The sequence below is a fragment of the Petromyzon marinus genome, chromosome 18 (assembly GCF_048934315.1).
Source record: "Petromyzon marinus isolate PM22_M1 ecotype Great Lakes invasive population chromosome 18, UKy_Petmar_22M1.pri1.0, whole genome shotgun sequence".
NCBI classification, from domain to species: domain Eukaryota; kingdom Metazoa; phylum Chordata; class Hyperoartia; order Petromyzontiformes; family Petromyzontidae; genus Petromyzon; species Petromyzon marinus.
The window spans coordinates 9,250,192-9,275,017 of NC_133684.1; the positions used below are offsets into that span (position 1 = coordinate 9,250,192).

Below are 24,826 nucleotides of genomic sequence, written 5' to 3' on the forward strand. Positions count from 1 at the left end.
CCCCGCCAGAAAGGGTAAAACGTATTTCTTACATAGCGTGAAAAGCGCCAAAGAAAGGTCCCACAATCTTGATTTGAAGCTTTCGTGACTGCAGGAATCCATACTCGTTTGGTTCTTTCGGTAAAGTCGCGTAGGTAGAAACATTAAAAATTAAAAAATCACGACGCTTCGATCGCAACACAAGCAATCGTCATCAGGTGGGACAACCACAGCAAGAACAAACTGCTGAAGTAGCAAATGAACCAAAGAGTCGAGGTCCCACGATTCGTCATCCCGCAAACCGTCGGCGTGGCTCAGCGCGCCCGGCGTCTCCCTTCTTCACCACCCACGATGCAGCGCCGCCTCGTCCCGCACGCCGACACCCCCCAGGGCCGCCTTCGACTCGTGAAGACCCCGTGGGGCCGCCTGTGAAGCGACGCGCTGCACGACAGAGGCGGCGACGTTGCCGGCAGCGGGCTCCCGATTCAGAGCACGCTGAAACTTTAAGGGGCATTGTCCGCACAAGGACTATTACCAGAAACGTCGCCTACTACATACTTGTCCTTTTTAAGGCCGCAACACAGCGGCGTTGTTGTTGTTGTCGTCGTCGTCGTCTTCGTCTATGATTGTGTACCGCTACGAGAGCAGCAGCAGCAGCACCGGGTACGATCTGTGTGACATCTCACTCGTTCCCTTCGTATCTGACCGCGCCCTGACAGACACGCACAGTCGGAAGGCCTCGCGGCCCCACGGCCTCGCGGCCCCGCGGCCCCACGGCCCCGCGGCCCCACGGCCCCGCGGCCCCACGGCACCTACGGCCAAGCTCCGGGTTTGGCCGCGCGTCCTGCGACGCCCCGCGCGGCCTCCTCGCACAGCTCCTTCGTTGGACGGGACGTTGAAGACACGAGCCACGGCGGTGCGATTGTGGCCGTGCGGCTTGAAACGACACTGACCGTGTCCGTCGAAGCCACAGAGACACACGGAGACTCGAAGCGATACGTAAGCCTATCACGAAAACTCAACCCTATAAACTGGACTTTACCACCGCGAGTTCTGGCCGCTTACCCTGCAGCTTCTGTTTATTCCTCGCTTTCCATACACGGCTCGTATTGGGATCTACGGATGAAATGCGCCTTACAAATGTAAGTTTTCATGATAAGACCTTTCGTTGAATGGGACATTGAAGACACAAGCCACGTCAGTGCCATTGTGGCCATGCAGCCCACACGAGTGGACGACGGTGAACCACGGTAGCCTGGGGCTCCTGCAACGGAGCAAGAGGAACGGAACAACGGCACGGGAACTCTCTCTCTCTCTCTGCTCAAGTTCCCTCTCGACGTCGTCGGCGTGGCCAGGAGACCTCGACATTGGCATCGAGCTCCTGAACGTATTGACGAATAGCATGGTCCAAGCTGAATTTAAACATGTACATCTAAATTTGCTCTCTGATAATAAAAAAGGCCATTGGCCTGAAACATCGCCTCCTATGCGCGTGCGGCGCTGTCTGTGTATTCATTTATGTGGGGAGCGGTGGTGCAGCGGTTAGCGCGCGCGCTATGAACCCGCGATCCGGGTTCGATTCCCGCTCAGGGTCAACACCAATAACGATTATCTGAACCGGTGCTGGGCCTCCTCTAGGTCGACTCAGCCTCAAACGAGTACCCGGTGCGGTGTGTAAACATCGCCACTGGGGAGACAAAGGCGGTCGGGCGTGGTGCTGGCCACCCACCCCCTCTTGTACCGTTCGGGCCTTCATAGGTGCTCGCTACCAGCACTTACTCCTACAGTCTGTTAAGGCATTGCGGGGGATCTTTGTTTTCTCTCTATTTATTTATATGGGGAGCGGTAGTGCAGCGGTTAGCGCGCTGCGCTGCGAACCCGAGTCCGATTCCCGCTTACGGCCAACCCCAGTGATGAATTATCTGGTACGGTCCTGGGGCTCCCCTAGGTCGACTCGGCCTCGAATGAGCACCTGGTGCGGTGTGCAAACCAACGTCGCCACTCGCGACACGAAAGCGGCCCACGAGCAGCAGCACTTTGCCCCTTACAGCCCGCTCTAGGCTGCGGCGGGCGATCTTTGTATAGATGCCCGTGGTGGTGGCGGAGTGGATCTTGTTCCGTATTGTGCATCACCCCGGCCGTATACTCATACCAGGTCGCTTGCTTCGGGCGCACGTGGTTAATGTGAGAAGTTAGGCACCAGTTCTAACGTTCACATCTCTCTCTCTCTGTTGTGTCACTCGTCACCCGCGGCGTGTTCACAAAGAATCACGGAGATAAAACAATAGTAACGCTATAATCATCTATACACGCGCACACACACACACACGCGCGCGCGTGTTTATATCAACATGTTTAGAATGAACGGGACGCGTACGGGAGGAGACGGAGCGATGGAATCGCTCCGCGTGCCGGTGGCTGGGTGGATTGTTACTATCGCGGGGTCGTGAAAGGCGGCACATTGGGTGAGGCATTCATCCAGCAGTTGATTGACCATGGCGATGATGATTTTATATTACGAAGTACTGTACACACGACCATACTGATAATTACAGGGACAGGGTTCAAATTCCGGGTTAAGCGATCGACTGCCCATCATCTCTCTCAGGTCGATAAATAGTACCGATAAATAGCACTCATAAATAGTACCGATTTGTGGGATGTCAACAGTGCGTGTTCCATGGATAGATTCGCCCTAACCATATGGAATGTGGAATTTCCACCACGCTTAGTTTGAAAGGGAGTTTTCGGAGTGTGATAGTGATGGCGATGATGGCGATGACGGTGGTAATGGTGGTGGTAATAACGGTGGTGATGGTGATAGTGGTGGTGAAGGTCGGTGCTGAGAGTGAACATTGACGGAGAGTGGTACACGACAATCTGTGTGTGTGTGTGTGGGGGGGTTAAGTGCACACTCTGCAGGTGAGTACACGTCACACAGGTGTGTGTGCACACGTATACAGGCGTGTGAACACGTGACTACAGGTGTGCACGCGTACACACACGTATACGTGTGAGCACTCGATCATACAAGGTGTTTCCATGGACACGTGGCCATATACAGGTGCGAGTACACGTGGCACAGGCGTGAGCGCACGTGACCACGTGCCTACGACCGTTCGCGTCTTCGCGCGCGGGGGTCGCGAACAGACGCGCCTAGGAGCCCTCCCCCCACTCCCACGTGCTCCAAGGGCCCCCCTCCCTCGTCTCGACCCCCCCCCTCGCCCGTGAGTCCCTTGGGCTCCCCCGTACCCCTCCTCGCTCTCTCCCTTTTCTCTCTGACCCCGAACCCTCGCTGCTGTCGCGACATTTCGTTCAGCGTTCGCGACGTGCCGAACGCTGCGCAGCCGCGTCGCGTTCCGTTCGCGACACCCCTCCCCCCACCCGCCCCCGCTATCATCGCATCTAACCATGCCCCCCCTCTCTCCACGGAGATGGAGCGAGGGGGGGGCACTAACCCCCCCCGTACCCCCTCTGCCCCCACCCACCACAGACTTGCCACACTCGTGTTCAATATAGATCTCGTATATTTAGAAAACGGCCGCGGTAAATTACAGGATTATTATTAGTCAGTGGGTTCCACTTATTGCACAAAACATCCGGACAGAGAACAGTGGAGCATGCAGAAAGGAGGGGGAAAGGGGGGGGGGGGTACGGGCCGGTTTGGGGGGCTTCGGGGGGCCCGGCATGCAGTGAGGGGGGGGGAGGAGGGAATGGGTGGGGGTTCGTTCACGGCCGCTACCATCAACTCCACCATCACCACGAACCTTATGAGCGAGTCTCACCGATAGCAACGTCAACCTCACCGAGTCGACTGCTTCCAGCGACCTCCGGTGCCATCCTCCTCGTCCTCCAGTGCCGTCAGCTGGCAAGGCCATTGCCACGTCAAGCCGTCAGCGTGGACCCCGTCAGCCTCATCGTCACCACCGCAAACATCGCAGTCACCACCGCCACGGCCACCAGCATCACCACCGCTGCTGTCATTTTCCCCCATCGTCACCTCTCATCGTCCACGTCGCCGCCGAGAACAGACACGACCATCAACGCAATCACCAGCATCGTGAACCTATTCACCGCCACCATCACCACCACCATCATCATCAGTAAGCCCAACGCACGAGAGACGGCATCAACTTGACAATTAACACCGCCGCCAACAGTGGCGGAGCCAGGATTTTCAGGTAGGGGGGGGGGGGGGGGTAACCCCCTCCAGCAATGAAAAATGATAGAGGAGTTGTTAGTAAGTAAGGAGTTGTTAGTAAGGACTTGCTAGTAAGTAAGGAGTTGTTAGTAAGTAAGGACTTGTCCCTTGCTTTTTATTTGACGCGTGTAAGGCGATGGCGCAGCCACCGATCGAGGGGTCGAATTCGAACCGCGTTGTGTGATCGGCAACGCGCTCGCTGAAGGTGTCGATGCCTTCAGGGAAGTCGTGTTCTGTGTACGCAACTGCGCACAATTCTGTGAGCCGCTTATAACCGCTTTGCCGTTACTCATCATCTCATAGAGTCCCTGGCACGTCATAATATGCTACACAGTGGCAGTGGGGGTTGCAAAATGCCGATTTATTACTAATAAACCCCAATGATCCGATCGAAATGAGGGATTTCGATCGGATCATTGGGGGGGCACGTGCCACCCCCCCCCCCCCACTAGCTCCGCCAGTGGCCGTCAACGTAACCGCAGTCATCACGATTGCTGTAAATTCAACCAAAACCAATAGCAATTACCAATCGCCAATCACAAACACCAATTATCACCGCAATTCCTGAACCGCCATCACCTTAACCACTACCTTAACCTCAATCATCATAGCCACCGTCAGCGGCTGACAGATCGCATCACCAGCAATATCAACGATGGAACCACCACCGCGGCTATGAACACCACCACCATCAATGTCATATCCTTGAACTGAATCACTCACCAATACCTCCACAATCCTCTTAACCGCAACCACCACCAACACGAACTCGGCAAATCACCATCACCACCATCATCCTAACCACGCTCACCACCTGCATCAACTTCACAGCGCCGCCCTTCTCACGCCGTCCCTCCAACCCCGCCGTGCGACGAAAGTCGTCGTGGGATCGCGGTGGAGGGAGTTGGGTTTGCCTTGTGCCATCATCACCAAATGTCAACGTGGGCGAGGCCCTCGGGGCCGCCGCCACCGCCACCCCCCACTCAGTGCGACGCGGCGAACTTCATGCGCTTCTGCTTCTGTCTCTGGTTGCAGAACCACACGCGCACGACGTTCTTCTTGAGGTCCAACTTCTCGGCGATGGCCGCGATCTTCTCGGACGATGGCCGCGGCTGTACGGCGAAGTAAGCCTCCAGGGAGCGGCGCTCGGGACCCGCGATGGCCGTGCGCTTGCGTCTCCGCTCGCCGCCGCCGCCGCCGCTGAACAGCTCGGGCTTGAGCTGACGGCTGCGCGCCGCCTTCTCAGCTTCCTCCAGCCACGCCTGCAGGATGGGCTTGAGCGCGATCATGTTGTTGTGCGACAGCGTGAGCGACTCGAAGCGGCAGATGGTGCTCTGGCTGAGCGAGCCCACGCCGGGAATCTTGAGGTTGCCCAGCGCCGAGCCCACGTCGGCCTGCGTGACGCCCAGCTTGATGCGCCGCTGCTTGAAGCGCTCCGCGAACGCCTCCAGCTCCCGCGGGTCTGTGTCGATGTCGGCCATGCCCCCCATGCCCCCATGGTGGGGGCCCATCCCGTGCGGGGCCCCCAGTCCCATGGCCGCCGGGTGCATGTGGCCCATCCCGGGGATGTGCGCTGCTGCTGCGGCCGCTGCGGCCGCCGCAGCTGCGGCGGCCGCGGCGGCAGCAGCGGCCGAGTCGACACCTCCGATGCCGCCCGAGAGAGAGGAGAGTCCGTGCGGGAGATGGTCCAGGAGCTCTCCGTCCAGGGCCTGGTGGCCGTGGTGGTGGTGATGGTGGTGGTGGTGGTGCGAGCCCAGCACGGAGCCGTGCGCGGAGGAGGAGGAGGAGGAGGCGGAGCACGGCACCGCGGTGTTCATCACGGCGGCGCTGAACGCGACGGCGGCTGCGGCGGAGTCGCTCTTGAAGGCGGGGAGCAGGTGGTGATGGTGCTGCTGATGATGCTGCTGCTGCTGATGGTGCTGATGGTGATGATGATGCGGGTGCTGCTGCTGCCTCTTGCCGGCGGTGGCTGCTGAGTCGGCGGCTGCGAGGAGCGCGCTGCCCTCCAGGCCCGCCAGGATCTCGCCCTGCAGCTGCAAATAAACAGCCGCGCTCGACTCTGCGGGGAATTGGGTGGAGTGGCGGCGCCCTGCTCGCTCCGCGCCACTCCGACACGCGGAGAGAAAGAGGCCTCCTCCGCCTCCTCCTCCTCCTCCTCTCCACCTCCTCCTCTCCTCTACTCCTCCACCTCCTCCTTCTCATGAAAATTGGAGCGAGGCCACGCGGGACTCGAACGCGCGCGTCCGCGACCGCCGCCAACACGGAAACAACATTAGCGCGCCTGCGTGCGCGCGTGCGTCTACACGAGTGTGTGTGTGTCTACAGGTGTGTGTGTGTGTGGGTGTGTCTACACGTGTGTGTGTGTGTCTATAGGTGTGTGTGTGTGCGCGTGCGTCTACACGAGTGTGTGTGTGCGCGTGCGTCTACAGGTGTGTGTGTCTACAGGTGTGTGTGTGTGTGCGTGTGTCTACTCTACACGTGTGTGTGCGCGTGTGTCTATAGGTGTGTGTGTGTGTGTGCGCGCGTGCGTCTACACGTGTGTGTGTCTACAGGTGTGTGTGTGTGCGCGCGTGCGTCTACACGTGTGTGTGTGTGCGTGCGTCTACAGGTGTGTGTGTGTCTACAGGTGTGTGTGTGTGCGTGTGTCTGTGTGTGTGTCTACAGGTGTGTGTGTGTTTCAGGAAAGGGAGGTCCTGCACAGATGCCATATTTTCTGTCCGTCTGCTACAGCAGAGGTGTAGGGAATTCCAACAAGACCTACATTTCTGCTTTATTGACCTGGTCAAGGCCTATGATACCATCAGTAGGCCTGGGCTCTGGGTTGTTCTTCGTGCTTTTGGAGTCCCTGACCCCCTGCTCACAATCATTAAGGACCTTCATGATGGTGAGCGGGCCCGGGTTAAACTACGTGGCCGGGAGTCAGAGCCATTCCCTGTACACCTTGGGGTGCGACAGGGATGTCCTGTGGCTCCCACATTATTTAACATCTATTTTGACCACGTAGTCTGTGAAGCCTTCAATAGCTGTACCGGGGGAATCTCCATTTGGTACAGATATAACGGGAGGCTGATCGATGCCCGGGTGTGGTCAAGGGATGGCTCCCTATTGCTCAACCACGTTATTTATGCCGATGATTTGGTAATAGCTGCTCATTCAGAGGAGGAGTTGGAGACGCCGCTGCTGAGACTGGAGCGTGCCGCTAAGAGATGGGGCCTTACCATCAGCCCCACCAAAACTAAGCACCTGCCTTGGTATTTTGTACCATCGGACACTCCATCCCCACAACTCCCAATCGGTGATGGGGCAGTTATGGAGAGACTGGAGAGTTTCCCATACCTGGGCAGTGTGCTTATGACCGGCTCCAGTTTAACAGCAGAGGTCTCACTCCGAATCAGTCGAGCGGCAATATATTTTCATTGGTTGCGTAACGCTGTGTGGTAGCTACCTGGTCTGTCGCTCCGCACTAAGCTTCAGGTCTTCTCGGCCACGGTCATTCCCTCCCTTCTCTACGCTTGCGAAACGTGGACCCCCCTAATGGAACATCGTCGCCGGTTAGAAACATTTAGACTAGCCTGCCTACGATCCATCCTGGGTTTAACCAGGCTGGATTGTGTGAGGAGCTCACAAATCTTTGAAAGATCGGGGCAAGGTCCCATCGGTGAGCTCCTCCGGCAGGCAAGGCTGCGTTGGCTGGGTCATGTAGCCCGCATGCCCAGCCACCGCATGCCGAAACAGCTTTTGTTCAGCCGGATCGAGGGGGCTAAACGGGCGCGGCACGGGCTAGAGAAGAGATGGAGCGATGTAGTACAGGAGGACGTGGAGCTGAGTGGACTTGCCGATGACTGGTACCAGCGGTGTCAAGATCGGTCTCTGTGGAGGAGGCTCGTGAAGGACGCTACTGGGCAGTTGGAGGCAGTCGCCCTCCAACAACAACGGAGGGCGGAGGAGCGACGCTCACAACAACGAGCGGAGCACCTGGTGGCTAAAGCACAGCAGGTAGGCACAGTAGGGGGCACAGGTGGTGCATCAGCCAGTCATCTCAGTCATCTTAGTCAGTCGACCCGTGGCATCTGGGTCTGCCCCGTGACCTCCTGCCAGCGGGCGTTCGACACTTCACGTGGCCTCAAGGTGCACATGTCCTGGCACAAGCGTCGTGGTGACGTCACCGCCGCTTAGTGGCGAATGGCGGTTGTTGTTGTTGTGTGTCTATAGGTGTGTGTGTGTCTACAGGTGTGTGTGTGTGTGCCGTGCCGGCCTTCATAGGTGCTCGCTCACGGCACTTGTCCCAACAGTCTGTTCAGGCTATACGGAGAATCTTCGTCTTTATTGAGTGTGTCCACACGTGTATGTGTGTGTCTACACGTGTGTGTGTCTACACGTGTATGTGTGTGTCTACACGTGTTTATGTACACGTGTGTGTGTATGTCTACACTGTGTGTGTGTCTACACTGTGTGTATGTCGACACGTGTGTGTGTCTACACTGTGTGTATGTCGACACATGTGTGTGTCTACACTGTGTGTATGTCGACACGTGTGTATCTACACGTGTGTGTGTATGTCTACACTGTGTGTGTGTCTACACTGTGTGTATGTCGACACGTGTGTATGTCGACACATGTGTGTGCCTACACTGTGTGTATGTCGACACGTGTGTGTGTCTACACTGTGTGTATGACGACACGTGTGTATCTACACGTGTGTGTGTGTGTATGTCTACACTGTGTGTGTGTCTACACGTGTGTGTGTCTACACTGTGTGTATGTCGACACATGTGTGTGTCTACACTGTGTGTATGTCGACACGTGTGTATCTACACGTGTGTGTATGTATGTCTACACTGTGTGTGTGTGTCTACACTGTGTGTATGTCGACACGTGTGTGTGTCTACACTGTGTGTATGTCGACACGTGTGTGTGTCTACACTGTGTGTATGTCGACACGTGTGTATCTACACGTGTGTGTGTATGTCTACATTGTGTCTGTATGTCTACATTGTGTGTGTGTCTACACGTGTGTGTGTCTACACTGTGTGTATGTCGACACGTGTGTGTGTCTACACTGTGTGTATGTCGGCACGTGTGTGTGTCTACACGTGTGTGTCTACACGTGTGTGTGTGTCTACACTGTGTGTACGTCGACACGTGTGTATCTACACGTGTGTGTGTGTATGTCGACACGTGTGTGTGTGTGTGTCTACACTGTGTGTATGTCGACACGTGTGTATCTACACGTGTGTGTGTATGTCGACACGTGTGTGTGTCTACACTGTGTGTATGTCGACACGTGTGTATCTACACGTGTGTGTCTACACGTGTGTGTGTGTATGTCGACACGTGTGTGTCTACACTGTGTGTATGTCGACACGTGTGTGTGTCTACACTGTGTGTATGTCGACACGTGTGTATCTACACGTGTGTGTGTATGTCTACACTGTGTGTGTGTCTACACGTGTGTGTGTCTACACTGTGTGTATGTCGACACGTGTGTGTGTCTACACTGTGTGTATGTCGACACGTGTGTGTGTCTACACTGTGTGTATGTCGACACGTGTGTATCTACACGTGTGTGTATGTCTACATTGTGTGTGTGTCTACACGTGTGTGTGTGTGTCTACACTGTGTGTATGTCGACACGTGTGTGTGTCTACACTGTGTGTATGTCGACACGTGTGTGTGTCTACACGTGTGTGTCTACACGTGTATGTGTGTATGTCGACACGTGTGTGTCTACACTGTGTGTATGTCGACACGTGTCGACATACACACTGTGTGTATGTCGACACGTGTGTGTGTCTACACTGTGTGTATGTCGACACGTGTGTATCTACACGTGTGTGTGTGTGTGTGTCTACATTGTGTGTGTGTGTCTACACGTGTGTGTGTGTGTCTACACTGTGTGTATGTCGACACGTGTGTGTGTCTACACTGTGTGTATGTCGACACGTGTGTATCTACACGTGTGTGTGTGTGTATGTCGACACCTGTGTGTGGGGAACGGTGGCGCAATGCACTCACTGCGCTACGATCACGGCGACTTGAGTTCGATTCTTGCTCACGACCAATAACAGTGGTGAGTATGTGAACCGTTCTTGGGTCTCCTCTAGGTCGGCTCGGCCTTAAAATGAGCACCAGCTGTTGTGCGTAAATATCAGCACTGGGGAGACAAAGGTGGCCGGGCCTGGTTCTGGTCAAAACCACATCCTTGTGCGCCGTTCTGGCCTTAATAGGTGCTCGCTAACACCCTAACACTTGCTCAGTCTTTAACAAAATATATATATGGGGGGGGGGGGGGGTCTCTTTGTCTCTATGTACTTGCGCTGCGCCTGTGTGGATGTTTGGGGAGCGGTAGTGGGGACGTGAGCGCACCGCGCTACGATCCCGGCGAGCCGAGTTCGATTTTCCGTTCACGGCCAACACCGGCGACGATTGTCTGGACCGGTCCCTGGGTCGACTCAACCTGGTGCGATGCCTTCACGTCGCCACTCGGGAGACAAAGGCGGCCGCGCGTGGTACAGCCCACCCGTGTGCCGTGCCGGCGTTTCAGAGGTGCTCGCTAACAGCGCTCGTCCCAACAGTCTGTTAAGGCTACACGAGGGCATCTTGGTGTACACACGTGTACTCACACACGTGTGAGTACACGTGTGTGAGAACACGTGTGAGTACATGTGTGAGTGTGAGTACGTGTGTGAGTACACGTGTGTGAGTACACGTGTGAGTGTGAGTACACGTGTGTGAGTGTGAGTACGTGCGTGAGTGTGAGTACACGTGTGTGGGTGTAAGTACACGTGTGAGTGTGAGTACGTGTGTGAGTACACGTGTGAGTGTGAGTACACGTGTGAGTACACGTGTGAGTGTGAGTACACGTGTGAGTGTGAATACGTGTGTGAGTACACGTGTGAGTGTGAGTACGTGTATGGGTGTGAGTACGTGTGTGAGTGTGAGTACACGTGTGAGTATGAGTATACGTGTGAGTACGTGTGTGAGTGTGAGTACGTGTATGAGTGTGAGTACGCGTGTGAGTGTGAGTACGTGTGTGAGTATGAGTACACGTGTGAGTGTGAGTACGTGTGTGAGTGTGAGTACGTGTATGAGTGTGAGTACGTGTGTGGGTGTAAGTACGCGTGTGAGTGTGAGTACGTGTGTAAGTACACGTGTGAGTATGAGTACACGTGTGAGTGTGAGTACATGTGTGAGTGTGAGTACGTGTATAAGTGTGAGTACACGTGTGAGTATGAGTACACGTGTGAGTGTGAGTACGTGTGTGAGTGTGAGTACGTGTGTGGGTGTAAGTACGTGTATGAGTGTGAGTACGTGTGTGGGTGTAAGTACGCGTGTGAGTACGTGTGTGAGTACACGTGTGAGTGTGAGTACGTGTGTGAGTACGTGTGTGAGTACACGTGTGAGTGTGAGTACACGTGTGAGCTTGAGTACGTCTGTGGGTGTAAGTACGTGTATGAGTGTGAGTACGCGTGTGAGTACGTGTGTGAGTAGACGTGTGAGTGTGAGTACGTGTGAGTGTGAGTACGTGTGTGAGTGTGAGTACACGTGTGAGTGTGAGTACGTGTGTGAGTACGCGTGTGAATGTGAGTACGTGTGTTAGTACGTGTGTGAGTGTACGTGTGTGAGTGTGAGTACACGTGTGAGTGTGAGTACACGTGTGAGTACGTGTGAGTACACGTGTGTGAGTGTGAGTACACGTGTGTGAGTACACGTGTGTGAGTGTGAGTACGTGTGAGTACACGTGTGTGAGTGTGAGTACACGTGTGTGAGTGTGAGTACACGTGTGAGTGCCCGTTTGCGTACTTTTCGAAGCGCCGTTGCGTTGCACGAGAGTGAACACCTGTGTGTGTGTGTGTACGTGTGTGTACGTGTGTGTACGTGTGTCGTGTGTGCGTGATTGCATACATCACTTTCGTATTTGGGGTTTCGAGTGCTTGTGTTCGCGTGAGTGTGAGTGAGTGTGCGTGTGAGTGAGTGTACACGTGAGTGAGTATACGCGTGAGTGTGAGTGTGCGTGAGTGTGTGAGTGAGTGTGTCTGTGCGTGCGTGTGAGTGTGTGAGTGAGTGTGCATGTGAGTGAGTGTGCGTGTGATTGTGTGTGCGTGTGATTGTGTGTGCGTGTGAGTGTGTGTGAGTGTGCGTGTGAGTGAGTGTGCGTGTGTGTGTCTGTGTGTGTGAGAGTCTGTGTGTGTGAGAGTCTGTGTGTGTGATAGTCTGTGTGTGTGATAGTCTGTGTGTGTGTGAGAACCTGTGTGTGTGAGAGAGTCTGTGTGTGTGATAGTCTGTGTGCGTGAGAGTCTGTGTGTTGGGAGCTGAGTGAGTGAGTGAGTCGGGAGTGAGTGGATGAGACGGGAGTGAGTGGGTGGGTGAGTCGGGAGTGAGTGAGTGAGTGAGACGGGAGTGAGTGAGTGGGTGGGTCAGTCGGGAGTGAGTGAGTGGGTGAGACGGGAGTGAGTGAGTCGGCAGTGACTGAGTGAGTGGGTGAGTCGGGAGTGAGTGAGTCGGGAGTGAGTGAGTGAGTGGGTCAGTCGGGAGTGAGTGAGTGGGTGAGACGGGAGTGAGTGAGTCGGCAGTGACTGAGTGAGTGGGTGAGTCGGGAGTGAGTGAGTCGGGAGTGAGTGAGTGAGTCGGGAGTGAGTGAGTGGGTGTGTCGGGAGTGAGTGAGTGGGTGATTCGGGAGTGAATGAGTGAGTCGGGAGTGAGTGGGTGAGTCGGGAGTGAGTGAGTCGGGAGTGAGTGAATGAGTTGGGAGTGAGTGGGTGGGTGAGACGGGAGTGAGTGAGTGGGTGAGTCGGGAGTGAGTGAGTGAGTCGGGAGTGAGTGAGTGGGTGAGTCGGGAGTGAGTGAGTGGGTGAGTCGGGAGTGAGTGAGTGAGTGAGTCGGGAGTGAGTGAGTGAGTGAGTCGGGAGTGAGTGAGTGAGTCGGGAGTGAGTGAGTGGGCGGGTGAGACGGGAGTGAGTGAGTGGGTGAGTCGGGAGTGAGTGAGTGAGTGAGTCGGGAGTGAGTGAGTGGGTGAGTCGGGAGTGAGTGAGTGGTTGAGTCGGGAGTGAGTGAGTGGGTGAGTCGGGAGTGAGTTAGTCGGGAGTGAGTGAGTCGGGAGTGAGTGAGTGAGTGGGTGAGTCGGGAGTGAGTGAGTGGGTGAGTCGGGAGTGAGTGAGTGAGTGAGACGGGAGTGAGTGGGTGAGTAGTGAGTGAGTGAGTAGGTGAGACGGGAGTGAGTGAGTGAGTCGGGAGTGAGTGGTGAGTGAGTGGTGAGTGAGTGGGTGAGTGGTGAGTGAGTGGTGAGTGGGTGAGTGGTGAGTGAGTGGGTGAGTGGTGAGTGAGTGGTGAGTGAGTGGTGAGTGAGTGGGTGAGTGGTGAGTGAGTGAGTGAGCGCGTGCATGCGACGGGCTCACGTACGGCGCTGTGAGCGATGCAAGCGCGGCGCAGGGCGTCGCTCCCCGCAGGCAGGGCGCCCTGCAGGCTGAAGCCCCCCTGCTTAGCGGACACCCCGCTCATGGACAGCATCGCGCAGAGTGGCGAGGAGGAGAGGCTCGCGGGCAGGGAGCGCTGAGCCAGCCCCTCCCCTGCATCCCCCCCACCCCCCACAAATCATCACCAACCCCCCCCCCCTCCAAATCTCACCTGACTGGGGTCAAGTCTCGCGAGACGGGGCAGGGAGCGCGGGGAGCAGAGGGAGGAGACGCAGAGCTGGGAACAGAAGCAGAGGAATGCAGGGATGGAGGAGCGAGCGGGACGGGTGGATTTGATGATGCAAGGACGGGGGACGAGGGATGAAAGGAGGGTGCAGAGACGGGAGGATTTGGGATTCGTGCTTATAGGATGCATCAGCGGTGGAGGAGGGGTGGGAGGATGGAGGGAATGGATGCGTTCAGGAGGAGAGATGGAGGCAGGGGGGGGGGGGGGTGATCTACGCGGCTGAGCATCGGGAAGGATTGCAGGAGGGGGATTGAGGCGAGAGGGAATGGAGCAGAGGACTCGCGAAGGGGTCGTGACAGAAGCCGGGTTGGGATCGCCGGGTTCCTGGAGTGAGAGTTTCTCACCGCCAGCGAGTTCGCGAGAGGGCCACGTGATGGTCTCAGCCTGCTCCCCAACGACTTACTCACAGACCGATAGACTCTCACAGAGACTCGCACAGAGGCGTCCATAGACCTAAACAGAGACTCACATAGAAGCCCATAGAATTAGACTCACACAGAGACCCATAGACATAAACAAACTCACATATAATCCCATAGACTTATACAGAGACTCACATAGAAGCCCATAGAATTATTCACATAGGGCCCCATAGACCTAAATAGAGACTCACATAGAAGCCCATAGAATTACTCACATAGGGCCCATAGACATAAACAGAGACTCACATAGAAGCCCATAGAATTAGACTCGCACAGAGACCCATAGACATAAACAGAGACTCACATATAATCCCATAGACGTATACAGAGACTCACATAGAAGCCCATATAATTACTCACATAGGGCCCCATAGACCTAAACAGAGACTCACATAGCAGCCCATAGAATTACTCAGAGGCGTCCATAGACCTAAACAGAGACTCACATAGAAGCTTATAGAATTACTCACAGAGGCCCCATAGACCTAAACAGAGACTCACATAGAAGCTTATAAAATTACTCACAGAGACCCCATAGACCTAAACAGAGATTCACATAGAAGCTTATAGAATTACTCAGAGGCGTCCATAGACCTAAACAGAGACTCACATAGAAGCCCATAGAATTACTCAGAGGCGTCCATAGACCTAAACAGAGACTCACATAGAAGCTTATAGAATTACTCAGAGGCCGCATAGACCTAAACAGAGACTCACATAGAAGCCCATAGAATTACTCAGAGGCGTCCATAGACCTAAACAGAGACTCACATAGAAGTTTATAGAATTACTCACAGAGGCGTCCATAGACCTAAACAGAGACTCACATAGCAGCCCATAGAATTACTCAGAGGCGTCCATAGACCTAAACAGAGACTCACATAGAAGCTTATAGAATTACTCAGAGGCGTCCATAGACCTAAACAGAGACTCACATAGCTTATAGAATTACTCAGAGGCGTCCATAGACCTAAACAGAGACTCACATAGAAGCCCATAGAATTACTCAGAGGCGTCCATAGACCTAAACAGAGACTCACATAGAAGCTTATAGAATTACTCACAGAGGCCGCATAGACCTAAACAGAGACTCACATAGAAGCCCATAGAATTACTCAGAGGCGTCCATAGACCTAAACAGAGACTCACATAGCTTATAGAATTACTCACAGAGGCGTCCATAGACCTAAACAGAGACTCACATAGAAGCCCATAGAATTAGACTCGCACAGAGACCCATAGACATAAACAAACTCACATATAATCCCATAGACTTATACAGAGACTCACATAGACCTACACAGACACGACCATAAACACCGACAGACTTGCAAAGAGTCTTGACCCAAAACCTTTATTGCGGTCGCGAAAGCCGACGTGTTAAACAGACGCACAGACTTACGGAGAAACACACTCTCATAGAGACCCACAGACTCGCACGGCCCGAGTTGCGAGGAAATTGGCTTCTCGAGTGCAGCGAGGCAATGATGGTGTTAGCTCGGTCACTAATGGCTCCTCACAGAAACCCCGGCACATTAGACTTGGTTCCTCATTTTATTTGGCAAAACTCCAGCTCTGATAACGCGGTTTCCATCGACGCGCCTCGCGCTCGCTCTCCGCCACGCGCTCTCCGCCTCGCTCTCTCCGCCATGCTCTCTCCGCCACGCTCTCTCCGCCTCGCTCTCTCTCCGCCACACTCTCTCCGCCTCGCTCTCTCCGCCACGCTCTCCTCCGCCACGCTCTCTCCGCCACACTCTCTCCGCCTCGCTCTCTCTCCGCCTCGCTCTCTCCACCACGCTCTCTCTCCACCACACTCTCTCCGCCTCGCTCTCTCCGCCACGCTCTCCTCCGCCACGCTCTCTCCGCCACACTCTCTCCGCCTCGCTCTCTCTCCGCCTCGCTCTCTCTCCACCACGCTCTCTCTCCGCCTCGCTCTCTCTCCACCACGCTCTCTCTCCACCACACTCTCTCCGCCTCGCTCTCTCCGCCACGCTCTCCTCCGCCACGCTCTCTCCGCCACACTCTCTCCACCACGCTCTCTCTCCGCCTCGCTCTCTCTCCACCACGCTCTCTCTCCACCACGCTCTCTCTCCGCCTCGCTCTCTCTGCCACGCTCTCTCTCCACCACGCTCTCTCTCCGCCTCGCTCTCTCTGCCACGCTCTCTCCGCCACGCTCTCTCCGCCTCGCTCTCTCCGCCTCGCTCTCTCTCCACCACACTCTCCTCCGCCACGCTCTCTCTCCGCCACGCTCTCTCTCCGCCACGCTCTCCTCCGCCACGCTCTCTCTCCGCCACGCTCTCTCCACCACGCTCTCCTCCGCCTCGCTCTCTCTCCGCCTCGCTCTCTCCGCCTCGCTCTCTCCGCCACGCTCTCTCTCCGCCACGCTCTCTCTCTCTGCCACTCGCTCTCCGCAGGCCATGACCTCTCTCCCCCGCGGCGGCTCCGCGACAAGGTGGTGCACTGCTGCCTGCTTGACCCCTCGGTCATGTGAGACAGCGCGGCGGCACCGACTCGCGAGAATGCGCGAAGGACGTTACCGGCCACGTGAGAGGACACTGGACCATCACCATGGCAACATCGCAACCAACATCCCGATAGCCAAATCGGCATGGCAAGATCAACGTAGCAACACCGCCACCAACATCACCATGACAACATCACCAAGGAAAAATTGCTACCAACATCACCACGGCAACATCACCGCCCACGTCGCCCCAGTAACATATCAACATCACCACTAAATTGAACCGTTATCCACAATACAGTATAGTGTGTGTGTGTGTACGTTAGAGTGTGTGTCGATGTCCTTCTCGAGGTGACCCAAGAGCGGTGGCGCAGTGGTTCGCGCAACGCACTACGAACCCGGAGAGTCGAGTTCGAGTCTCGGCCACGGTCAGCAAACGAGGAACCGGCGCGGAAACATCAGCACTGGGAAGACAAAGGCTGACGGGCTGGCGAGGGCCGCACCTCCCCGTGGCGCCGCCCCCCTTTGTCTCCGCGTGAACTCTCCCCGCGCCCTCTCCGTCAGTCCTCGGCCCTCGTTCGCTTCCGCGGCAGCGAGGATCCCGGCGCGCCCTCGCCACCCCCTTCTTCTCCGTCGCCCTGGAGGGGACCGTGACTCGGCTCAGGCGGGGGGGGGGGTACCCCCCCGGACGGGATCGGCCCCCCCGCACCCCCGCCACCTTCGCTCCCCCCCTGCAGCGCGCCGCTCCCCACCGGCGGTGGCGGCGAGGCAGCGGCGGCGACGTCGAACGCGAGCCTACGCACGGCGTCGCCGCCGGGCGCCCCCCGCCGCGGAGGGCCGGCGGCGGCGGCGGCGGCGGTTCCCTCGCGGCCCTCCCGGGGATCCCCCGCGGCCCCCGCGGCCCCCGCGAGCCGGGCCTCCAGCTCGTCGGTGTAGCGGTCGCTGCGCTCCAGGGCCTTGCCCAGGCGGCCGAGTTCGCGCCGCTGCTGCTCCAGCTTGGCCTGCAGCGCGGCGACGGTGGCGCGGCCGAACCTTGCGTGGGGACGGGGGGAGAGAGAGAGACCGAGTTAGAGAAGTTGCAGACAGAGAGCGAGAGAGAGACGGCGCACTGAGCATGGGCAGGCACCCCGGCGTGGCACGCGGCGAGGACTCCGTGCCGGGCGCAGAGCCGTCGCTCCGAAGATGGCCAATGGCACCGCCCGAGATGCCCTTGATTCGCAATCGACTTTTTGGTTCGGCCACCTAACGATCTGGGCCAAATTTTGCGTCGTCAAGACCCTCCACCGACCGACACGGCCGAGCACGTAAAATGTTGGCTCCGGGTGGTATCGGCCCGCGGCGAGATGAACGCCGTCTAACCAAGCGGCGTCTTCAGGTCTCAACCCAGGGAGTCAGAATGACCGCGTCGCCACCGGACTCACGGTCCACGACACCGGACTGCGGAATCCTGGGGGCCGTCTCCTGCGTACGGTGCGGCCCCTCATCAACATCATCACCCCAGGGCCCATGAAATGAGTGCCACTTTGTGGTCGAGCCAACAGCGGCCGTCCTCGGGAGAGACTCGCCGCCACCACCACCACCACCACCACAGGAACGTGGAATTTCCACCCCTGGGTTCGGCGGGACCCGATGAGCTCGTTTGGGCAGCAGGAGGCCGTTGTGGCTCGACGCGGCGCTGGGGTCGCGACCTGTGCGGGGAGCGGCTGTCGATCTCCATGCGCAGGCTCTGGTTCTCGCGCTGGAGGTCGACGTTCTCCTCCCGCAGCCGCGCGTGCACCTAGCACGGCACGGGGCACACGCACGCAGAGGCCGTCAGATTCGCGCGCGCGCGGGTGCCTGGAAACGCACGCACGTTCTCGCGCGGAGTGTGAGAGGTGAGGGAGCGACAGGTGAGGAAGCCGCAGGTGAGAGGATGTCAGTAGAGACGCGCGCGCAAAATCGACCGAGGACGCCGATGGAGGGCAGTGACGGCACTCCACCCCCCTCCTCTCCGCCCCCCTCCTCTCCACCCCCCTCCACTGCACCCCCCTCCTCACCCTCCACCCCCTCCCATCACAGATCAAGGTAATTTGTGAGTGCCTCTGATCCCCCGTGCCGCCCTCCGCCACGAAGCACCCCCGCCCCACCGCGGCGCAGTGAATTCCCACACTCGGCGCTCGCTTCGGGGCATCCGCCAGAGGGGGTGAGAGGGATTCATTAGCGGCGTCGTCCCCCTCTCCCAGAGCGCAGCGATGTGTCACCCGGGGTGGATCTGCGTGCGACGGGACGCAGTATCTTGATCTCCCGGAGCGTGGTGATGCGCAATGGCGGAGCCAGGATTTTCAGGTGGGGGGGGGGGGGCAACCCCTCCAGCAATGAAAGATGATAGAGTTGTTACTAAGTAAGGAGTTGTTAGTAAGTAAGGAGTTGTTAGTAAGTAAGGAGTTGTTAGTAAGTAAGGAGTTGTTAGTAAGTAAGGAGTTGTTAGTAAGGAGTTGTTAGTAAGGAGTTGTTGGTAAGCAAGGAGTTGTTAGTAAGGAGTTGTTCGTAAGTAAGGAGTTGTTAGTAAGGAGTTGTTAGTAAGGAGTTGTTAGTAATAAGTAAGAACTTGTCCCTTGATTTTTATTCGACGCGTGTGCGGCGATGGCGCAGCCACCGATCGAGGGTCGAACTCGAACCGCGTTGTGTGATCGGCATCGCGCTCGCTGAAGGTGTCGATGCCTTCAGGGAAGTCGTGTACTGTAGACGCAACTGCGCACAATTCTGTGAGTCACTTATAACCGCTTTGCCGTTACTTATTGCCAATGATGGACTCAGACATTTGTCCTATCATCTCATAGAGTCCCTGGCACGTAATAATATGCTACACAGTGGCAGTGGGGGTCGCAAAACGCCGATTTATTAATAATAAACCCTAATGATCCGATCGACATAAGGGATTTCGATCGAATCATTGGGGGGGCACGTGCCACCCCACCCCCCCCACCTGCTCCGCCAGTGGTGATGCATAACCCCCGAGCTTATCACCGCAGATGCCGAAGCGGACCGTCACATGACGGTAGCAGACCACTGAGTCGCTCTCACCTCGCGCTCCCTGCTCATCTCGTTTCTCGTCGCTCGGAGCTCATCGCGCGCCGCCTTCAGCTTCCCCGAGAGCGCGAGCAGTACCGCCGGGTCGACCTCCGACCCCGCGGGCCGGCCGTCGACCTCCGACCCCGCGGGCTCGCCCGGATTCGACCGCAGCTGGGCCCAGAGAGCGTTGTTCTCTCCCTGCAGCCGCTCCACCTCCACCGCCAGCGTCTCCGCCTCCTCCTGGGAGTGAGGGGGACACGGGGGTGAGGGCGAGGCAGCAACGTGACCTGGTGCGTCGGGCGCAGAGTGTCCATGACGGTGTGTCCGGGACGGTGTGTCTGTGACGGTGTGTCTGTGATGGTGTGTCCGTGATGGTGTGTCTGTGATGGTGCGTCGGGCGCAGAGTGTCCATGACGGTGTGTCCGTGACGGTGTGTCCGTGACGGTGTGTCTGTGATGGTGTGTCCGTGATGGTGTGTCTGTGATGGTGCGTCGGGCGCAGAGTGTCCATGACGGTGTGTCCGGAACGGTGTGTCCGTGACGGTGTGTCCGGGATGGTGTGTCTGTGATGGTGTGTCCGTGACGGTGTGTCCATGACGGTGTGTCCGTGACGGTGTGTCCGGGATGGTGTGTCTGTGATGGTGTGTCCGTGACGGTGTGTCAGTGACGTTGTGTCCATGACGGTGTGTCCATGACGGTGTGTCCGTGACAGTGTGTCCGTGACGGTGTGTCAGTGACGGTGTGTCAGTGACGGTGTGTCCGTGACGGTGTGTCAGTGACGGTGTGTCAGTGAAGGTGTGCCCGTGACGGTGTGTCCGTGACGTTGTGCCCGTGACGGTGTGTCTGTGATGGTGTGTCCGTGATGCTGTGTCTGTGATGGTGTGTCCGTGATGCTGTGTCTGTGATGGTGTATCCGTGACGGTGTGTCCGTGACGGTGTGTCCGTGACGGCGTGTCCGTGACGGTGTGTCCGTGACGGTGTGCCCGTGACGGTGTGTCTGTGACGGTGTGTCTGTGACGTCGTGTCCGTGACGTCGTGTCCGTGACGGCGTGTCCGTGACGGCGTGTCCGTGACGGTGTGTCCGTGACGTTGTGTCTGTGACGGCGTGTCCGTGACGGTGTGTCCGTGACGGTGTGCCCGTGACGGTGTGTCCGTGACGGTGTGTCAGTGACGGTGTGTCCGTGACGGTGTGTCAGTGACGATGTGTCAGTGACGGTGTGTCCGTGACGGTGTGCCCGTGACGGTGTGTTCGTGACGGTGTGCCCGTGACGGTGTGTCCGTGACGGTCTGTCAGTGGCGGTGTGTCCGTGACGATGTGTCAGTGACGGTGTGTCCGTGACGGTGTGCCCGTGACGGTGTGACGGTGTGTCCAGGACGGTGTGTCCAGGACGGTGTGTCCGTGACGTCGTGCCCGTGACAGTGTGATGTCGTGTCCGTGACGTCGTGTCCGTGACGGCACGTCTACACGACCGAGTGACGGAGCACACAGCAGGAGCACCGCTTCCGCTGCGATCGTTAAAGACATCTGACACGAGGCCACCGCTGAAGCCGTCCACCGGCTCGCTCCCCGGCCTCCACGCAGGAGCTCTCGGCCTCCGCATCTCAACGCACCTCGTACTCTTTCCGCAGCACCTCCAGCCGCGCTGACCTCAACCGCCTCCGCTGTGTGGGGCTCCCAGGAGGGTGCGGGACGTCGCCCCCACCTGGGCGGGGAGGGGGAGGGAGGCAGTGCAGGGTTAGGGGCTAGGGTTGAGATGGAGCAGGCTAGGGAATAGGGTTGAGGTGGAGCAGATTATGAGCTAGGGTTGAGGTGGAGCAGGTTGGGGGCTAGGGTTGACTTGGAGCAGGTTAGGGGCTAGGGTTGAGGTGGAGCAGGTTAGGGGCTAGGGTTGACTTGGAGCAGGTTAGGGGCTAGGGTTGAGGTGGAGCAGGTAAAGGGCGAGGGTTGAGGTGGAGCAGGTTAGGGGCTAGGGTTGACTTGGAGCAGGTTAGGGGCTAGGGTTGAGGTGGAGCAGGTTAATGGCTAGGGTTAAATGGAGCAGGTTTGGGGCTAGGGTTGAGGTGGAGCAGGTTAGGGGCTAGGGTTGAGGTGGAGCAGGTTAATGGCTAGAGTTCAGGTGGAGCAGGTTAGGGGCTAGGATTGAGGTGGAGCAGGTTAGGGGCTGGATTGAGATGGAAGTTAGGGCTAGGGTTGAGGTGGAGCAGGCTAGGGGTAGGGTTGAAGTGGAGCAGATTATGAGCTAGGGTTGAGGTGGAGCAGATTAGCGGCTAGGGTGAGATGGAGAAGGTGAGGGGCTAGGGTTGAGGTGGAGCAGGTTAGAGGCTAGGTTAACTTGGAGCAGGTTAGGGGCTAGGGTTGACTTGGAGCAGGTTAGGGGCTAGGGTTGAGGTGGAGCAGGTTAGGGGCTAGGGTTGAGGTGGAGCAGGTTTGGGGCTAGGGTTGAGGTGGAGCAGGTTAGGGGCTAGGGTTGAGGTGGAGCAGGTTAGGGGCTAGGGTTGAGGTGGAGAAAGACTAGGGGCTAGGGTTGAGGTGGAGCAGGTTAAGGGCGAGGGTTGACTTGGAGCAGGTTAGGGGCTAGGGTTGAGGTGGAGCAGGTTAGGGGCTAGGGTTGAGGTGGAGCAGGTTAGGGGTTAGGGTTGAGGTGGAGCAAGTTAGGGGCTAGCGTTGAGGTGGAGCAGGTTTGGGGCTAGGGTTGAGGTGGAGCAGGTTAGGGGCTAGGGTTGAGGTGGAGCAGATTAGGGGCTAGGGTTGAGGTGGAGCAGGCTAGGAGCTTGGGTTGACGTGGAGCAGGCTAGGGACTAGGGTTGAGGTGGAGCAGGTTAGGGGCTAGGGTTGAGGTGGAGCAGGTTAGGGGCTAGGGTTGAGGTGGAGCAGGCTAGGGACTAGGGTTGAGGTGGAGCAGGTTAGGGGCTAGGGTTGAGGTGGAGCAGGTTAGGGGCTAGGGTTGAGGTGAAGCAGGCTAGGAACTAGGGTTGAGGTGGAGCAGGTTAGGGGTTAGGGTTGAGGTGGAGCAGGTTAATGGCTAGGGTTAAATGGAGCAGGTTTGGGGCTAGGGTTGAGGTGGAGCAGGTTAGGGGCTAGGGTTGAGGTGAAGCAGGTTAATGGCTCGGGTTCAGGTGGAGCAGGTTAGGGGCTAGGGTTCAGGTGGAGCAGGCTCGGGGCTAGGGTTCAGGTGGATCAGGTTTAGGGCTAGGGTTCAGGTGGAGCAGGTTAGGGACTAGGATTGAGGTGGAGCAGGCTCGGGGCTAGGGTTCAGGTGGATCAGGCTCAGGGCTAGGGTTCAGGTGGATCAGGTTTAGGGCTAGGGTTCAGGTGGAGCAGGTTAGGGACTAGGATTGAGGTGGAGCAGGTTAGGGGCTAGGATTGAGATGGAAGTTAGGGATAGGGTTGAGGTGAAGCAGGCTAGGGGTAGGGTTGAAGTGGAGCTGTTTCGGGCAAGGGTCGAGGTGGAGTAGGGTTGAGGTGGAGCAGGGTTGAGGGTTGAGTCGTCGTCTTTTCCCACGCCGTGGGGTTGCCCACCGGCCGCAGCGCTCACCGATGAGGCGAGCGCAGGGCCTCTCGGCGGTCACCGGGCAGCGGCACACGGGGCAGTGGGGGCTCGTGCGCAGCCACAGCTCGATGCACGCGGTGCAGAACACGTGCAGGTTCGGGCAGCACATGGGCTCCTGAACCTGCAGAGTCGGGGAGAGGAGAGAGTCAGAAACACTGCCCGATTCGCGCGGCCAAGATGCTGGCAGGAGCGTGACAGATATCCAGGGAGACTTTCTCTCTCTCTGCACGGTCGGGGTGGGGAACGTTTGCCTTAATAAGGCAAAATCGAGACTTTCTCATCAGCGTCCCTCCACATAAAAAATAGATCCAAGTATAATTGTTCACATTCTATCAGCCACACGGCATTCTGGCAGTGCGTCATTTCAGCAGCATTGTTTCAACACGAGCACACTTTCTTGAACCAATTCTGGAGAATTGCCAGCATCTATTACCGCTGTTAATCGCACTGCTGCTCCTGCTAGGCCTTTGCGAGAGGTGAGGGTTTTGCTGTGGTTATCTCCGTTTGACTATACTTCACCACGCAGCCGCAGTGTGGATTGGTGAGTGGGGGCCAGGACCGGTTCAGATAATACTCGCCACTAAAGTTAACCGTGGCCGGGAATTAAGCTCAGTTTGTGGGGTTCAGAGCGCAGTGAATCTACCACTGCGAGCCACCGCTCCACCCCGTAGACCTTTGATGTTAGGTGAGTGTAGCTGGATGAGAGCAGAAGTTTAATTTGATGATTACTAGGAAGGAGTTCCACGATTGTGTGGAGACTGATGAGTGAGTGGAGTTTGACGAGCGGAAACGGATGGTTATGAATGAGTTTCGTTTGAAAAGATAATGATTATGATGAGTGGTGTATATGGATCAGCGATGGAGAATGAGTTATTGACAATCGTCGTGGAGTTTGACAAAGATAATGCGTGATGAAGAGGTTGTGGAGTTTAACGAGTGATGAGGATGATGGGTGAGGATGAGGACTGTACGGAGAGAATGGGGTTTGCCGTACGAGTAAGTAATTGCTGCGATTGATTCGGAGGACACAAGGGCACCAGGATGTGTGTTGGAGAGATCGCGGAGTGAGAATTCGTGCTCGGGGGATTGACGAGCGCTGGTGGCGAGGAGGTGATGCGGTGGCGACAAGCGGAGAGTGTCGTGAAGCAACGTGCAAGGCTGTTGATGAGTGAACGCTGGCGGGAGCCGGGAGTGGGCGGGTGGGATGAGTGGTGCGGCGTGGACCGCTCTCTCCGCCGCCTTCGGCGTTTACCCTGTTGAGGCAGACGTGACACGACACGGGCAGCGTGAACGAGAGCGATACGCCCCGTGCAGACGCGGTGCCAGAACCAGCGGCCGGCACCAGTAATCCACGTGTACCACCGCCGCCACTGGGCGCCGCCATGTCTGAAGCGACCACGTGTCCAGGGGGGGGGCCCCGCCCCCCGCTTGGTGATGTCACGCGGCCCCGCCCTTTGAAC

General features: G+C 57.2%; 2 protein-coding genes across 3 annotated transcripts; both read right to left on the reverse strand.

The window, feature by feature from the left end:
• Positions 1 to 3,488: 3,488 nt before the first annotated feature.
• Positions 3,489 to 13,745, reverse strand: POU4F2 (POU class 4 homeobox 2). The gene is made up of 2 exons (XM_032956353.2): positions 13,580 to 13,745; positions 3,489 to 6,213 (listed from the first exon to the last, which is right to left on the reverse strand). Exons 1-2 carry the CDS (start codon positions 13,685 to 13,687, stop codon positions 5,164 to 5,166), a joined length of 1,158 nt encoding a protein of 385 aa, XP_032812244.2. The 5' UTR covers positions 13,688 to 13,745; the 3' UTR covers positions 3,489 to 5,163.
• Positions 13,746 to 15,639: 1,894 nt separating this feature from the next.
• OBI1 (ORC ubiquitin ligase 1) lies at positions 15,640 to 24,750 on the reverse strand. Of its 2 annotated transcripts, XR_012942189.1 has the most exons (7): positions 24,619 to 24,750; positions 23,352 to 23,487; positions 21,427 to 21,518; positions 19,829 to 20,056; positions 18,454 to 18,542; positions 16,008 to 17,797; positions 15,640 to 15,935 (listed from the first exon to the last, which is right to left on the reverse strand). XR_012942189.1 is itself a non-coding variant. In XM_032956252.2 (6 exons), the coding sequence occupies exons 1-6, from the start codon at positions 24,748 to 24,750 to the stop codon at positions 17,326 to 17,328; spliced, it is 1,149 nt and encodes a 382-aa protein (XP_032812143.2). In that variant the 3' UTR covers positions 15,640 to 17,325. The 2 variants fall into 2 exon arrangements, 1 of the variants encoding a protein (XP_032812143.2); XM_032956252.2 differs by having other exon boundaries at positions 15,640 to 17,797.
• Between the last annotated feature and the right edge of the window lie 76 nt (positions 24,751 to 24,826).

Coding starts and splice junctions, on each gene's coding strand:
- POU4F2 (XM_032956353.2), bottom strand. CDS start 13,687: ATGCTGTCCATGAGCGGGGTGTCCGCTAAGCAGGGGGGCTTCAGCCTG. Junction 6,214..13,579: donor CTTGCATCGCTCACAGCGCC/GTACGTGAGCCC, acceptor GTTTATTTGCAG/CTGCAGGGCGAGATCCTGGC.
- OBI1 (XM_032956252.2), bottom strand. CDS start 24,750: ATGGCGGCGCCCAGTGGCGGCGGTGGTACACGTGGATTACTGGTGCCG. Junction 21,519..23,351: donor GCCCTGCGCTCGCCTCATCG/GTGAGCGCTGCG, acceptor CTCCCCGCCCAG/GTGGGGGCGACGTCCCGCAC. Junction 17,798..18,453: donor GACAGCCGCTCCCCGCACAG/GTCGCGACCCCA, acceptor TCCCCACGCAAG/GTTCGGCCGCGCCACCGTCG.